The sequence below is a fragment of the Histoplasma capsulatum genome (genome assembly GCF_000150115.1).
Source record: "Histoplasma capsulatum G186AR genomic scaffold supercont2.7, whole genome shotgun sequence".
NCBI classification, from domain to species: Eukaryota; Fungi; Ascomycota; class Eurotiomycetes; order Onygenales; family Ajellomycetaceae; genus Histoplasma; species Histoplasma capsulatum.
This window is the reverse complement of record NW_025544807.1, coordinates 235,495-251,202: the sequence shown is the minus strand read 5'-3', so window position 1 is coordinate 251,202 and position 15,708 is coordinate 235,495. Positions and strand designations below refer to the sequence as shown.

Genomic DNA, 15,708 nt, shown 5'->3' with positions numbered 1-15,708 from the left:
GCTGGTGGAAGATGACATAGTAAATTTGACGGTGTGGATTGTCTTGCCTGGTAGCGGATATGGGGCGATGATCTAATCGCCAAAGGAGGAGAAGAGAAAGAAGTTGGCTTTTTTTTAATCTTATTCTTGATTTTTTTAGTTAGAAATTGATATATTTATCCTCTCCGTCTGGGAGGGGACGTATGGGAAGCAGCGGGCGGGAACCTCAAGTACCCGATCAAATGCGGTGAGCAGTAGCCTTTTTTTCCCTTCTTTGCTTTTATTTATTATTTATTATTTTTTTTAAAAAAAAAAAATGTGGTAGGGGGTAATGGCAGATTATCGTAGACAAGGTCGGATCGTAGGGAGCTAGGAGAATAAAAAGGTTGTCCTTGTCAAAAAAAAAAAAAAATCGACGAACTAAAAAAATAGGGGGTGTAAAGGGAAGAGCCGGTGAGATCTGTTTTTGGTAGGATGTGCAAGCGAGGAAGCTAGAAGAGACGCATAATACACTCCATGGCCCGTAGCCCGCGGGAGAAGGCGTAAAAATATATATAATCAGCAGGGAACAGCGGGCTCCTTGCGGACGTGCGTGACTGGTTGGAGCAGCCTGCAGGATGGGCTCGGTGTTGGCCGGGAGGAGGACGATCCACTAGCCAGGACGGCAACAATGGCGATGAAAAGACCGGCGGGAGGAGGAGGGCTGGTAAGGATACGGATGCTGGGTGTAAGAATAGGAGGGAGATGCGAACGGGAAGCGTAGGCGGAGGAATGCTGCATGGTCGAGGAGGAAAAAGCCCAAACAGGAAAAGATGAGGTTATGATTTCTCCCGCGGCGACGATGACTAAGCTGTGGCCACAGCAGAGCTTCTATTTACATACTTTAGTTCAGTTCAATTGTTCAATTGTTCAAGTTACTGAGGATGGAAATCAATAGCAAGAAGCGCCCAAAAAAAAGGAAAGGAAAGGAAAATGCTACCCACACGCGTAAAACGTGTAAAGTGCAAGGCGACAGCAAGAGGCCGAGAGTGGCTGCGTCGCTTTCTCCTCTAACTACAGCTACATAAATGCTACGCCAGCCAGGAGAATAGTCGACCTATCAAATCTTTTTCTCCCCTCCGTAATCGTAATGGCTGATACCTTTCCGAGATGGAGAACTGACGAAGGGCAGAGACAAACATTAATTCGAATCCATGATTCCTAATAAATAACCGAGGTTTGTATGACCTGCGCCGCGAGAGTGTCATCTGTGAGATATATATGAAAGCGAACTTAACATATATATATATATATAATAGATATAATGAAAGAAGAAGTGATGGTAATAATGATGAATAAACCGGAGCTAGAGCAAAAATTAATCACACAGAGAGAGCAAGAGTAAAATGAAAATCACGTAAAAAAAAATGTAGAGACAGGGAAAAGGGACAAGACAAGAACTAAAAAATGACACATAGAAACAAAATTGCCATGAAAAAAATATAAAGGAGAAATGAAAAAACATAAACGCAAAGCATACAATGAAAACAAAGGAAAAAACAAAATTAAATAAATTGCAAGAAACAGCCCAACGCAATTCACTCAATTCGCTCAAAGCCTCACCCGTTTCTCTGATAGGCCACTTCTTCACGTTGTGTGGGGGCCGCGGCGGGCAAGGGAGTGGGCAGGGGGTGGGGGAAAGGGGGAAATGGCGGAGTGGAAAATAGGGATAATGGTAGGTGAGGAGTATCAAGGTAAACATCGAGTTGAGGACGAACTTTCACGAAAAAGGGAAGAAAAGGAGAAAAAAACTTATATATATCGTCAAGTAACTCAGGGTTTGTATGCGTGGTTGAGTGGTTGAGTAGGTTTGTGAGGCTCAGGTTTAAGAATAAAAAAAAAGTTAATGAGATAAAAAAAAAAAAAGCCATACCGTACCCGGAGAAAAGCAGGATTTTTTCAAAAAAAAAAAAAAAAAAAAAAAAGATAGAAAACAAAAGAAGACACGGCAAAGCTGTTGAGAAATTTGGAAAGGGAAAAAAAGGGTTCAAAATAATGGAAGCAAGTAGCCAGTTAAATTTAGGAACAAATGGGTTAGAAGGAGAAAGGGAAAAAAAAACCAAATCATGACGTAGACGGTTTCTCTCTGCCAGGCAAAACATCATTGGGGGTCGTCGAGGATGGGGATGCAGAGATTACAGCAGGTGACTCCGACTGCGTGTTAGGGGTACCTTGGCGATTCGATTGTTGCTGTTGCTGTTGTTGCTGTCGTTGGGATTCCGGGCTTCCTCCCGGCCCTTTGACGGTATCATCTGCAGCGGATTTCGCATCGCCTTTACGCACCTGGCTCTCAAGATCGTCATCCTCATCCTCATCCTCATCCTCATCCTCCTCATCCTCGTCATTATCGAACATATTATAACAATCCTCCTCATCGGAGGAATCATAATCAACGTTGTTGAAGTGGGTTAGCAATTGGCGGCCATTACCTAACAGGATGACTCTACCTGAACTACTACCGAATTGCGGGTCGTTGTCGGATTCAAAGGCGCGTCGGGCTTCGGCGAGTTGACGGCGGCGGGTGCCAGGACCTCGGAATTCAGCTGGAGGGTTGGGAATTTTCCTTGGTTAGTTTGACGATATTCCTGGGAGGGTGGGAACCGATATACCAGGTAAAACATACCATATTCAGGTGGGGCGCAAGGGCCGTCGCCACTTGCAACTCGGTCTGCAATGCACTTGTACCACTCCTCCTTAGTCTTACCCTGGAGCAGCCCAACGATGATCATCGTCATATTATCGCAGCCCACACCCCCGCCTTCGGTAGTAGAAGCCAAGCAATTATCCATCATATTTTCACAAATCCGATGTAACTCCTGCTTCGCAGCAATACCCCGTCTAACAAACTCAATAACCTCCTGTGAGGTCTGGCAATCCCAGATGCCTGTCAATAGCACGTTAGGAAACATAAAAAAGGGTTTTTTTTTCTTCTTCTTTCTTTCTCCCGGAAAATTGAAACATACCATCGCAAGCAATCACAAGGAACTCATCATCTTCTGCAATCTCATGTGTAGTTACATCAGGATACGCAGTGACGATCTGCTGTTCCGGCGTGAGATCCGCGCTCTTCTTAAATTCAAAATCACCCAGCGCACGGGAGAGCGCGAGGTTACCATTGACTCTGCCGTAATCAACGAAGCCGCCAGCAGCACTTATTCGAGCTTTTTCACCTGTTCACATTCATTGTAAGAAAACCGGAATGATCAATTGGGGACTTATAATAAAGCGCTGCTGCGTTAAGAAGGGAAGATTGAGTCACGAACCCTCGTTTTGTGGCTTGTGATCGAAAGATAGAGGTTTCGCCCTTCCCTTGACTCCCAGTACGGATCTTGAGTCTCCAGCATTCGCCTGTTCGGATGCAATTAGCACACGCGAAAACCCACCGAAGTGGCATCTCTGATGCACACTCCCCGTGCAGAGAACATACCACTATGATTTTATCCTTTGAAATGACCGCAACAGACGCTGTGCAACCTGAGAATTCTTCCTCGTATTTTGGATCTGGAAAAGGTGTTCAATTAGTGTCGAACGAAGGAATGAAGGAATGAAGGAACGAAGGGAGGACGGGACAAAGTGAAAACACAGTAAGCTGATTGAAGGAACGTATATGGATGATGGGCGCGGCCAACCTTCCAGAATGGCCCTATCAGTCGCCAAAAAGCCATCCTTCATAGCCTGCTCAATATCCCCTTCTGCAAAAGCGGCTTGTTGAGTAATGATGCGGTGGACATTGTCTCCCGCAAACAGGGCGACCCTATCACCGCCGTGGCCGTCGTAGACGCCAAAAAAGGATAAACGCTTATCAGGGTCGGTAGGGTGGTGAGCCTTGTCTAGGTGTTGGGCTTGCAGGTCGAGGACGACGGCGTGTGCATCCTCCATACCTACTCTCCATCCCTGCATCGCAGACACTCCGTAGAGTACACGTTCATCCTGGCCTTCATCTGATTTCTGTATCCGACAAGCACGGAGGAGAAATATCGCGTCACGTTAGCAAGAACCACAACATCACACAAGAAAATAATTGTCTTTATTGATACCAGTCAGGATTCTCAAAAAAGAAAAATAAAATAGAGGAAAAATAAAGGAAGAGGAAAGAAAAGAGAAAAGATAAAAAAAAAAGACAAAAAGAAGAAGAAAAGGAAGAAGAAGAAGAAGAAACAGGAAAGAAACGGAAGAGAGAGAGAAAGTGTGTGTGTGTGTGTGTGTGTTAGTGAGTGAGTGAAAGAGTGAGAGAGTCCAGCCCTTCTCCCCCGCGGTCAGCCCACTCTCCCAGGACACGCGAAACCATCCATCAGCCAGCAAGCACGGTGGGTCCATGCAGCTTATCGCAAGGCAATGGATAAGGGGAAAATCATTCCCAGGGCCTCAAGCGCGGGGGATGGGGATGCTGTTTTCAACAAGCAAGAAAAGCAAAAATAAAAGCAAAGCAGCAAAGCGGGGCACACTCACTTTCGATACCACCGGCTGTGATAAAGTCTGTCCCATGATTGCAGAAAAAAAAAAAACAGGTGTGTCGGATTACGGGGGAAGAATAGTAGTCGCTAGGAGGGTATATGCGGTCGAGCAGGAGAATGGAAGCGTAGAGGGAGAATTTTCGGTTGTTCGGTGGGGGGTGTGGGAGGCACGAGAGAGCGGAAGTTTTGGCAGGACACCTGGTGGGATGAGGGTAGAGGAGGTGGGAGAGTTTACCGGGAACTTGACGAGGGGAGGATATTGCTTCAGGGAACAGAGATCCAGAGAGCCGGCGAGCGCGGAGAGAGCAGACAGAGAAGAAAGCGCAGAGGGGGGGAATGGAGGCGTGGAGGGGAAGACACAGGCGGAAGCAGTTTTAGACGCAGTGAAGAGTTTTTTCAGCGCCAGCCCTGCACGGAGCAGACTAGCAAGCAGCAGACAGCTCGGGGAATAAACCGGGGGACGCGGAGCCGGGCCAGGGGGAGCAGAGCAGCAATAGACGAGAGATATCTGTGGGGAGGTGGAGGTGGAGTAGCAGCAGCAGCAGCAGCAGCAGCAGGGAGTTAGTTGGCGTTGTTGTTACTGTAGAGGTGTTGTGTGGTTGTGGTTGATGTTGTTGATGCTGATAGTCAAATGAGAGTGGTCCCTGGTCGCGTGTGGGCTGGGCTGGGCTGGGCTGGCATCAGAGATAGGACAGGTATGTATATGGCGAATAAGTATGTACTGTACTTCAAGCTCTCCTGATCTGGGGAGTATTTAAAGATGAGTGAGTCACAGGAGCTATGGAGACAGCCATATGTATCATGGATCTTTATCTCGCCCATCTCCACTCCTCTCCACCCCTCTCCACCCCTCTCTCTCCACGCCTCTCCGGCTGCTGCCAGTGGATGTTCCAGGGACTCCCGCCATCTGGTGAGGTCCCGGCATGGATCTTATGATTCAACATATCACTAACGGCTGGAATACACGTATACACACACACACACACACACACTCTCTCTCTCTCTCTCTCTCATGAAATATGTATGGATACTCTCTACTTGTATATTGACTCCCGTTCGGCAGTCAAACCCCTCCTCCAGCCAGCCAGCCAGCCGCACGTCCATCCCATGCCATCTACCGCGTATCCCTATTGAGGTGCATAATCTACCCCCAGAACCTAGACTGCCACCCTCTCATTGACGGTGGGGTATGTCTTTGTCTCTTGTGTTTTTTGTGTGGGGGAACCAAGGGGGAACAAACAAGTTCGCCTCCCACACGGTGGGCGCTAACGGACGCTGCAGAATGACTTTAAACCCGGTTGCGGCGAAAAGTCAAAATGAAACCTGCTACTATTAATATCCCATGATAGTACATACATACATACATACACCGGGCGTGAAATATCCATCGTGTTCGCAATCAATGACAGACAAGGCAGTATGTCCAAGGGTAAGTTAGTTATTCACATGGGCGGGCCCTGGCAAGAGCTATGGCGGCGTGGGACAAGAAGTCCCTGAACATGCACGAAATTTATGCGGGGAAGTTCAATAGTTACCCAATATGTGTGTATTCGAGATTAACCAGCAGCCTTGATAGCTTTGCCGTCTTTTCATCAAAAAGGATCAACAAAATTCCATAGGCATCAATGCGTAAAAGCCCAACTTATACCATGCCCAAAAACCCTTCCAGATGGCCGTCGTGATATCTCAGAAACCAACCCAGTGTAAGCCATATCAAGACTAACGATCCGAATCATTGATGCAAACAGCCTGGATAATTGTATGCCAAAAAAAATTGAACATTCCCACCCCCCCAAGAAGATCATTATTTCATTATTTTCTTCTTTAGTTGCTTACTATCTGTCCTCAGCTCACCTTGCGTTGAGATTGCCAGTCAAAACAATCAATCCCCTTTTCTTGTCAGCTCTTCGGAGTAATCTCCACTCTTCCACGCCTTGCTGTCTCTTGGCCATAGACATGAGTTTATGGGCTAGACATCCGTCGCGCATCCACGCCATATTATAAGACCCCCTGGTTGTGAACAGTGAGTACATACATGATGTGAAGTAATGGCTTCATAGATAGTAGATAGGATATAGAATATTCCTAGAGAACTTAGCTCTTGCTGCAGAACAACACACCATCCCCCCCATCATCCACCATCCCCCTCCAACCCCAACACCATCCTCAAACCCTTCCTCCCAGGCCCATAATAATCCTCCACCACCTCCACCTCCACAAACCCGCAGCTCCCATACAGCCGCCGCGCCGCCTCCCTCTTCTCATCCACCCACAGTTGCACAGCCAGACAGCCCCTTCCGCTCCGCTGGCTCCGCTGCTGCCCAATCACATGCGTCAGCAACTGTCTGCCAACGCCCTGACCGCGGAAGGGCTCTGCGACGCACAGCTTGTGCAGGAGCGCGGTGCCCCTTTGGCGGACGTAGAGGGCGTAGGCTATGACCGTGGCTGCGGCTGGGGATGGGGCTGTGGCGGTTGATGATATCCTCTTGGGTCCCTTTGCGATGGTGGAAACAGCTGTAGCCGTAGACGTAGACGCAGACGCAGCTATATCTGCATCACCTGCGAGCGTCGCATACAGAACGTACGTGTTAGGTCTGCGGCGCCAGAGCGACGGGTCGGAGAAATCGAAGGCCTCGGAGGCGGGGAAAGTTTTGCGTTCGATGCGCGTGATTTGGGCGAGGGTTTCGAGGGCGAGGTGCTTGTGGGAGATCGAGTCGAGGTCGTGGATTGTTAGGGCGTGGGACATGGTTTTTGGATATACCGGGTCCTGTACCTGGGCAAGGTCGGGCCCGGGTGACATGCCAGGATAAGTATCTGGAAGCTCTGGTCGTCCCTGAGTTGGGAAGGATGGAAGCTTCCGCAGCCAAGTTGGGTCGAAGCTAAGGTCCAGATCTCGGGCTTTTTTTTTATTTTTCCATGTGGAGAAAAAACGCGCTAAATACTAGTATTCTTAGGCCAAAAAACATCCGATAACTTTATTGATCCAAACATCGTCGCCGAAACCCTTCACCGGTACTAGTACGTAGGGGAATAGTTTATATTTGAGAGCAAAGAGAAGAGAAAGAAAGAAACTGGAAAAGACGCCAACGAAGCCATGCCCGTCCCGCCTCCACACCAGCAGCAGCAGCAACAGCAACAACAGGACGACAAACGACAAGCCGCGCGCGAAGTTGTTGATATCCTTCATGAAATATCCACGATCCTGGTATGTTCCATTACCTCCCCCCCCAAAAAAACGCTCATACATGTATAGATCTGTTTTTAGAAAGTAAAATGAGGAAATATATATATATCAAGTCCCAAATAATCAAACCAAAAAAATCCCCTTCCATATGACTTTGTGTTTTCTATTTCTCTCGCTCACCGTGTCCCTCTAGAATACCCACCTCGACCGAACGGAGCTATCCCTCTGCGTCTCCCTAATCGAGAACGGCGTGAATCCTGAAGCTTTGGCTGTACGTATACACACCTGCTCTGTGTTGGTGGTTCTATTCTATTTTTGTCCCCCCCTCCCCTCCCTTCACCTCAGCTACCCCTCATGCGCTTCAGCTCCTCTCCATAGCTAGCGTGAAAAAAAAGCAAAAAAGAAAAATCCCATAGTTATCCAACCTCACCCCATAATATGGCATAATAACCCGATACCTCTGCAGGCCGTCATTAAAGAATTGCGCAGAGAGGCCGCAACTGCAATTGCAACGACGACATCGAGTGCTGCAGCAGACGCCGCCTCCGCTGCGGTGGAGTAAGGAAGAGGAGTGCATGAATAGCAATGTTGTCATGCGTTTAACACCCTTTTTTTTCCCCCCTTTATCTGAACTACGCTATTCTCCCCGGTTCCTCTGGATGGACGTGTGTGCAATTTATCGTTGCTCCGAATGATGGCAAAGAATGGAGAGAGAGAGAGAGAGAGTATGTGTGTGTGTGTTCCTTGGTGATTCGATATTGCCCGTTCCCATAACCCCCCCACCTTTTCGTGGAAGGACGGAAAGGAGGAAGGTTTTTTTTTTTTTTTTTTTTTTTTTTTTTTTTTTTTTTTTTCCCTCTCTCCGTTTCTCCCCTCTGATTTTGGCTTAGTTCTGTATGGGATGTTTTGTTCCTGCGAAGGTAATCGTCCCTGGATTCAAAGTGGGTATCCCGCGCGTTGTATGCATGCATATGTATTGGTGTTGTGGGAGGACGGTTTATATGAGGCCCTTTCCTCCTCCTAACCACCCCCCCCTCCTCTTCTTCCCCAAGGTGCTGTTTTGGGGAGTTTGATAACAATGTATTTCCTTTAATGTGCGCGGGATGGGCTCATTATTTTCATCTGTATGTATAATACTTAATTTAGGATATTCAACAGGGGTTTTTTTTTTTTTTTTTTTTGTGTGTGTGTGTGTGTGTGTGGTTCTGCTGCCCGGTTTGATTTGATATCTATCAGTTTTACATCTGCTGCGTGCATAGAATAGGCCCTCGGGGGGTTCCCACATTCCCATATCTAGCTAGCTATTTTCTTTTTTCGTTTTCTTTTTGATTTTTTGATTTTTTTTTTTTGATTTTTGATTTTTCTTTCTTTCTTTAACCCTCCGCTTGAGTTAGTAGCACCATCTACTTTGTATTCATTCCATTCTGAGATTCTTCTGGCTGCTAACAAATGAGAGAAAGAGAGCCGGGGGTAGCCAGGGCAACTTTCGAAGACCATCTGGATGGATGTGATTGATTATATTCGGTATGTACATAACGGTACTATACATCGCAGAGGGGGGAAACGGTGACAAAATGGATTACCATGCCGCCAGGGCTGGGTAGCCAGAGCTTGCACTTGTTGTCAGAATGTGGAAACCGAAGGGGATAACCCAGGGAGGGGGGGGGGAAGGATACTTTGGCGATATAGTCAATCGAAAAGGAATAATTAGACATCAATTACAAAATCAAAATGGGGGCCCCTCCCGCCGTCTCGCATTGACAAAATTCACAAAAAGAAAGGGAACAATCATAATAGATAAAATGGGTAAAAAGCCGCTCTAAAATGCTCGGGTGACATAAATAAGCGCTCTCCGCGCACATGTTGTGCGAGCCTGCAATTTGGGAAAGAAGATCAAAGGTAGGTTCTGGTTTACCCAGGATACAGTAAAAGTATGGGGCGAAACGAAATGGAGGAATATACAGCAAAAGTCAAGAAGTATGACAAACTATAAAAATAAAAACAAAGTAACTTGGAGCCCCGCCCTGTCTAAGTTCCCCCAGCGGGCTTATTCTTGTTGCCAGCCTTTGGAGAATCAGTCCCAATATCCCCCGCCATAGCTTCTGCAGTAGCCTTCCTCACCCTCTCAGCATCGTCGGGCTTAAGATCTTTATTGTTATTCCTAACCTCCTTCTCGTCGTCGCTGTCACCAAGGCTGAATGGATCGTTGTCTGCAACTGGTGAAGGTTCAACTGTAGAGAGTGGTTGCCATTTGCTGGACTTATTGCTACCACCAGTGGATGACGGCTGCTTGCTTCTATCAGATGCAGAGCCGGGGCCATAAGCATCGTGTATTTCCTCAGGAGGTCCCTCTTGGAAAGAGACTTTTCGACGGTCAGGTGATGGTGAGTTGGGCTTGAAGAGATCGGGGTTTGCGAGGGGTCGCGATGAGCGTGGTGGATGGGCTGTGATATGTAAGTATAAATAGTCTTCAGATTAGAGGATAACTTGCGTAGAATGTTGGTTTGCAGATGAATCTTGGAAGGAAAGGCCTTTACCTTCAGCATCTCTCAGCTCTAATGCGGAGAAGTCGTCACCTAAGACCTGAGGGTCGGCATCGTACCGTTCGCGGTCACCACTTCGCCTGGCCTCGCCGCTCCGCCTTGTGCGATAGGTCTGAGTGTCGCCGTATCCTTGGGCATATCCCTGTGCTGGATGGGGAGGTGGATTTCCATATTCATCCTCCTCGTCATCGCCCTCAAGCTTCTTCTTGAAATTTTGAACCCAAGCGTTAACTTTTGTCTGCGTCTCTAGGAATCCCTTGCGAATGTTCTCCTTAATTATCGGTAGATCATCTGGTGCGGCAACGCGCCTTTGTTAGTATGATGGACTGACTTAGACCAGATAAATGAAGAACTTTAGAAAGTACAACAGTACCATCAAAAAAGTTATGCTCTCTGTCATCATGGAGTTCATTGGGTTTTAATCCAGTCTCCCTGCGTTGCCTCGGCAAATGCGGTTCATGGTCCCACGAAGATTCCGGGGCTCTATGACGTTGGCCCACTCCGCTGTAATGCTCCGCAAGCTGACGCGCATACATTTCATCGGCTTCGAGTTGTCGTTGAGTGGGGGAATCCTTCCGGGGTGGCCGCGGGGGCATCGTAGGCGGCAGATCCACTTGCGCATCAGGGTCCGACATGCCTATAGTAAGAGAAACATGAGATACTGTTTAACCCCTATCCGTGCTGGCTAGGCTTCCATACCGAGCAGCGCATGGAATGATCTCTCAACATTCCCATCACTAGCCACCAAAACAGCTTTTATAACGCTGGCATCGATACTGGGAAACGCCTCTTTTAAAGTGCTCTCTGCTTGCTGCATGGGGCTGAGTGGTCGGGGTGGTTTTGGTGGGGGGCCATCGTTGCCGCCTGGTGTCAATTGTGAGGATGCTTTGGACGCTGAAGTTGGCTGTATTGGGGTCACGCCGGACTCCTGCGATTCATCGTCAAAGTCCAGAGGCCTAGCTGTAGTTGGAGACTCCGGAGGATTGCTCTGGGAAGCTAAGGCCTTCAGTGGTGTATTCTATGGTCAAAAATCAGTTGGATAGAGGGAGTGTGGGGTTAGACATGGCAAGCACCTACGACTTTTTCTCCGTCAGCCATGGCGACGGTATTTTGTTTAACGATAAGGTTGTAGATATTGCGATCAAATATCTAGTGGAGTGCGGATATGGGACGAAGACAACTGGTCACTCTCAGGGATATATGAATCGCAAGACAAGGCAGCTGAGTCGGGTTGCGCTTCCTGTTTATCTAACTATCTGCGTTTCGGGCTCAACCTTGGAAGCTGAGATAAGCTAGTCTGATCCGGAATAGCGTCATGATCACGGCCACAGCTGACGCCATTCCTAATACGTCACGCACCAAGCCTCGAGCCTCAGCCACGCCATCGGTCCGGAGAAACTATTAATACCCATGGCTGAGGTAAGCGCCGCGTGGAATCTTTGCCTTGGTCTTGATCTAGTAAAATGTACACACGAACATTGAAGAGTGGCTAACTCTGCAATGGCCGAGTAAATATCTCCAGCCTTGGTGGGATAGAAGGGCTCTACCGCGGTCTGGCCACTGAAATATGGATCATACGGATATATTCTGGCTGCCTTTTTGAGTTGAGATCAGTTGGACATCCAACTGCTTTCTCAATGGCATCAGACTTGGATCTCTCAGCTGCGTTCATCCCGTCGCTGTATAAGCCTGCAGCGCTGCTACCAATTGCACGCCACCGGCAATCTCTTCTGTACCTGATAGAAACCTATCCTGTGACTATTGTTGTGGGTCAAACAGGTAGCGGCAAGACTACCCAGTTGCCCCAATTTCTCGACCAGGCAGGATGGTGTTCTGCGGGGAAGATCATTGCTGTCACTCAGGTAGGTTTTGTTTTGGTCTACTTCTATTCTTCTATAAATCTCTTTCCTTTTGCTGGATGCTCGGTTAGCTAAAGTGTGCCATTCCAGCCTCGGCGGGTGGCTGCGACCACAGTCGCAACGAGGGTAGCAGAGGAGATGCGATGTAAAGTGGGGGAAGATGTAGGCTATTCGATACGTTTTGAGGATGTGACTTCCTCATTAACACGGATCAAGTTCCTGACCGACGGTTTGCTGTTACGAGAAGCTTTGGTTGACCCTTTGCTCTCCCGGTATTCTGTTATTATGGTCGACGAGGCCCATGAACGTTCCATAAGCACCGATATCTTGCTCGGTGTGCTCAAGAAAATTAGGAAACGGCGACCTGAATTACGTATCGTGATTAGCAGTGCTACGTTACAGGCAGAAGAATTTTTGCGTTTTTTTGCTGGGGATGAATTCAACCCTGAAAGCGAGGATAAGCTGGGTGGCTCTATCGGCAGAATTATCACCTTAGAAGGGAGGATGTATCCTGTGGACTGCTTATTTCTTGAGACACCAGCCGAAGATTATATGGAAAGAACGATCAAAACTGTATTTGATATCCATACCAGTGAACCTGACGGGGACATATTGGTGTTCCTCACGGGAAGGGAGGAAATCGACACTGTAGTCCAGCAAATCTCGGAGCGTGCAGACTCGTTACATGGCAATGCTCCAGACCTGCTTCCATTGCCCCTTTATGCCGGACTCACTACTGAACAGCAACTTTACGTCTTTGAGCCCGCCCCTGAGAAGACTCGCAAAGTCATTGTATCCACCAATATTGCCGAGGCTTCCGTCACCATTGATGGAGTTGTGTATGTCATCGATTGCGGATTTGCAAAACTCCGCGCATACGATCCAAATACTGGAATAGAGACATTGACCCCAACCCCTATCTCCAAGGCATCTGCAACCCAACGAGCTGGACGTGCAGGACGGACCAAACCAGGAAAATGCTTCCGTCTTTACACTGAGACGTCTTACCAATCACTTCCAGAAGTCACGGTTCCGGAAATCCAACGCTCCAACATTGCACCTATGATTCTGCAGCTCAAAGCGCTGGGCATTGACAACATCGTTCGCTTTGACTTTCTTACTCCCCCTCCGTCTGAGCTCGTTGTTCGTGGTTTTGAATTACTGTATTCCCTCGGAGCTGTCGACGACTATGCGAAACTTGCACGCCCGCTCGGAATCCAAATGGCTGAACTTGCAGTGGAGCCTATGATGGCCAAGGTTCTGCTTGGTGCGCCGTCCTTTAAGTGTCTGAGTGAGATTCTGTCAATTGCTGCGATGACGAGTCTGCAAGGGACGGTCTGGTTCGAGAAGGCTGACGAAAAGAAGGTATTTGAGAGCACCCGCAGAAAATTTGCTGTGGATGAAGGAGACCACTTAACCTACTTAAATGTTTACCAAGCATTTGTCACCAAGGGAAAGAAGGACTCCAAGTGGTGCCGGGATAATTGTCTAAACTACAAATCTATGTCAAAGGCTGTTAGCATTCGTGCACAGCTCAAACGGTACCTTGAACGATTTGGCATTCAGGTTGATGAAAGCCTCTCTTCATCTAGCCCCGCGCCATCAGAGCAAATCCAGCGCTGTCTTACAACCGGATATTTTGCACATGCGGCAAAGATGCAGCCAGATGGCAGTTTTAAGCCCATCAGTGGTGACATCACACTGCATGCCCACCCCAGCTCGTTGATGTTTGTAAGTGGCAATTTGTCCTTTGCTTTTGGTCCCTTATTCTTGTTCATATATATAAATATTGTCATTTCCGTACTTCGTGATGGCTGATGATATGCATCATAATGTAGAACCGCAAAGCAGACTGGGTAATCTTTCATGAAATCTTGCAGACAGGGAACAAGACATTTATTCGAGATATTACCAAAATCGAGAAGTCTTGGCTACTCGAGTATGCACCGGATTACTACCAAGTTAAACAGTGATAAATAAATACACCTAAGTTTTTTAATCCTCTAATCTAAGCAGGATGCCCGGGCTTGGGCGAGTTAAGGTGGACGAACCGTGATTTTGAGCTTGTACAGTACAAAAACCATATAACTAGTCTATTTCAAACAAAATAACATTAATTTAAGAATTTGGAATTTAAAGACACCCTTAGCCAATTGGATAGAAGAGTACATTTACGTACATGATCCCCTCGAAGCAAACCCTGGAAGTCGTCCTCCCAGTTGATTATTCCCTGTGCTGTTGTTATTTATCTGCATTGCCTCATTCTGCCTGCTTCGACGCGAGTTCTGACATCATAAGCAAGCGTCACCGGCAGACCACACCACGTCCACTCCCACAAATCACAGCAACACAAGGATTGCATTCCTTTCCCATACTACATCCCTCGGATGGAAATCAATCAAAATGCCCCATCACCACGATCACGATCACAGCCATAGCCATGAGCACGGGGAGGATGGCCACCACGACCACGACCATTCCTCCGACATTACCCCCGCCCTCCAATCGAATCTCTACCAGCAAATCGACTTCGATGGCATCGTCACCCTGAACGAAGCAGAGTCCAAGTCTGGCGCTGCCATCGTGAAAAAAACATGGGCGCAACGGCTAGACGAGCTACCGGAGTTGGAGAGTGATGTTGATGAGCAATTGCTCATGTATATCCCGTTAGTTTAATTTCTCAACCCCTCCATCCCACCAAACAAATACTGTTATATACCTTTCCCTTCCACAACCATCCATGCATGAGCAACAAGAGGAATACAATCACTCTCTCAAACATTAACCAATAATTCGGGCTTCCCTTAACTGACCCCACTTCGCGTAGCTTCACGGGCCAAACAAAACTCCACTCCCTCCTCCTCTTCTCCGCCCCAACCGCCTCAGCACCCAAAACTGTAAAACTTTTCCGCAACAGACCAGACCTCGACTTTTCCACGGCCGCAGATCTAGCCCCAACCCAGACCCTCTCCGTGCCTCAAACCCTCACCGGCCCTACCTCAGATGTGCTCGAGATTCCCCTGAACAGAGCGCAGTTCAACACCACAACGTCCATCACGCTGTTTTTCGAGGAGAATTGGAGCCAGGGTGAGGAGGAAGTGACGCGGGTTTCGTATGTGGGGTTTAAGGGACAGCATATGGCATTGAATAGGGAGCCCGTGACGTTTTTGTACGAGGCTGCGGCGAACCCGAGGGATCATGCCGTTATCCAGGGGGTGCAGGGGGTGGGGAGGACTATTGGGCCTGGCAGGTAAGGGGCTTCACTCTTCCTGATGTCAGTGCGGGCAGGGAGGGGTCCCCTGAAGCGAGGGCTTTTATGTGTTGATGACGACGAAATGTGGTATGATTATTTGTCTGGCAACGCTCTTAATTAATTATTTCTCCCCCTCCTTTCATGTTGTTGAAATTCCATTCCCTTCTTGCAATTATTAGTAATACAATTATATTCGTTCCTTAGCATATGAGTGCAGCACCATAGAGATTATGTTATGACTGTTTCTGTGTCGCTCAAATTCGTCTCTAGATAGGGGTTGAGGAACAAAACGCCACACGCGGGCAAGGATAATATAGATGTAGATGTAAACGTAAATGCAAACCACCAGCAATATATAGGGAACCAGGCACTTCACAAAGATATCCCGCTCTTGAGA

General features: G+C 47.9%; 6 protein-coding genes across 6 annotated transcripts; 3 read left to right on the top strand and 3 right to left on the bottom strand.

The window, feature by feature from the left end:
- Positions 1-1,986: 1,986 nt before the first annotated feature.
- Positions 1,987-3,897, bottom strand: HCBG_05373 (phosphatase 2C Ptc3; the record flags this gene model as incomplete). The annotated part of the gene is made up of 6 exons (XM_045432422.1): positions 1,987-2,561; positions 2,642-2,902; positions 2,982-3,188; positions 3,282-3,366; positions 3,446-3,519; positions 3,648-3,897. 6 exons carry the CDS (start codon positions 3,895-3,897, stop codon positions 2,083-2,085), a joined length of 1,356 nt encoding a protein of 451 aa, XP_045286538.1.
- A 499-nt stretch (positions 3,898-4,396) lies between these two features.
- Positions 4,397-5,792, top strand: HCBG_05372 (uncharacterized protein; the record flags this gene model as incomplete). Its single annotated transcript, XM_045432421.1, has 5 exons — positions 4,397-4,693; positions 4,741-5,032; positions 5,111-5,186; positions 5,536-5,659; positions 5,754-5,792. 5 exons carry the CDS (start codon positions 4,397-4,399, stop codon positions 5,790-5,792), a joined length of 828 nt encoding a protein of 275 aa, XP_045286537.1.
- Positions 5,793-6,603: 811 nt separating this feature from the next.
- HCBG_05371 (acetyltransferase) lies at positions 6,604-7,272 on the bottom strand (the record flags this gene model as incomplete). The annotated part of the gene is made up of 1 exon (XM_045432420.1): positions 6,604-7,272. One exon carries the CDS (start codon positions 7,270-7,272, stop codon positions 6,604-6,606), a length of 669 nt encoding a protein of 222 aa, XP_045286536.1.
- A 2,071-nt stretch (positions 7,273-9,343) lies between these two features.
- On the bottom strand, positions 9,344-11,409 carry HCBG_05370 (ubiquitin-binding protein CUE5; the record flags this gene model as incomplete). The annotated part of the gene is made up of 5 exons (XM_045432419.1): positions 9,344-10,100; positions 10,194-10,490; positions 10,573-10,836; positions 10,899-11,187; positions 11,277-11,409. 5 exons carry the CDS (start codon positions 11,295-11,297, stop codon positions 9,685-9,687), a joined length of 1,287 nt encoding a protein of 428 aa, XP_045286535.1.
- Positions 11,410-11,836: 427 nt separating this feature from the next.
- Positions 11,837-14,197, top strand: HCBG_05369 (pre-mRNA-splicing factor; the record flags this gene model as incomplete). Its single annotated transcript, XM_045432418.1, has 3 exons — positions 11,837-12,061; positions 12,149-13,789; positions 13,897-14,197. 3 exons carry the CDS (start codon positions 11,837-11,839, stop codon positions 14,029-14,031), a joined length of 2,001 nt encoding a protein of 666 aa, XP_045286534.1.
- Positions 14,198-14,401: 204 nt separating this feature from the next.
- On the top strand, positions 14,402-15,511 carry HCBG_05368 (DUF1000 domain-containing protein; the record flags this gene model as incomplete). The annotated part of the gene is made up of 2 exons (XM_045432417.1): positions 14,402-14,724; positions 14,886-15,511. The coding sequence occupies 2 exons, from the start codon at positions 14,462-14,464 to the stop codon at positions 15,310-15,312; spliced, it is 690 nt and encodes a 229-aa protein (XP_045286533.1).
- Between the last annotated feature and the right edge of the window lie 197 nt (positions 15,512-15,708).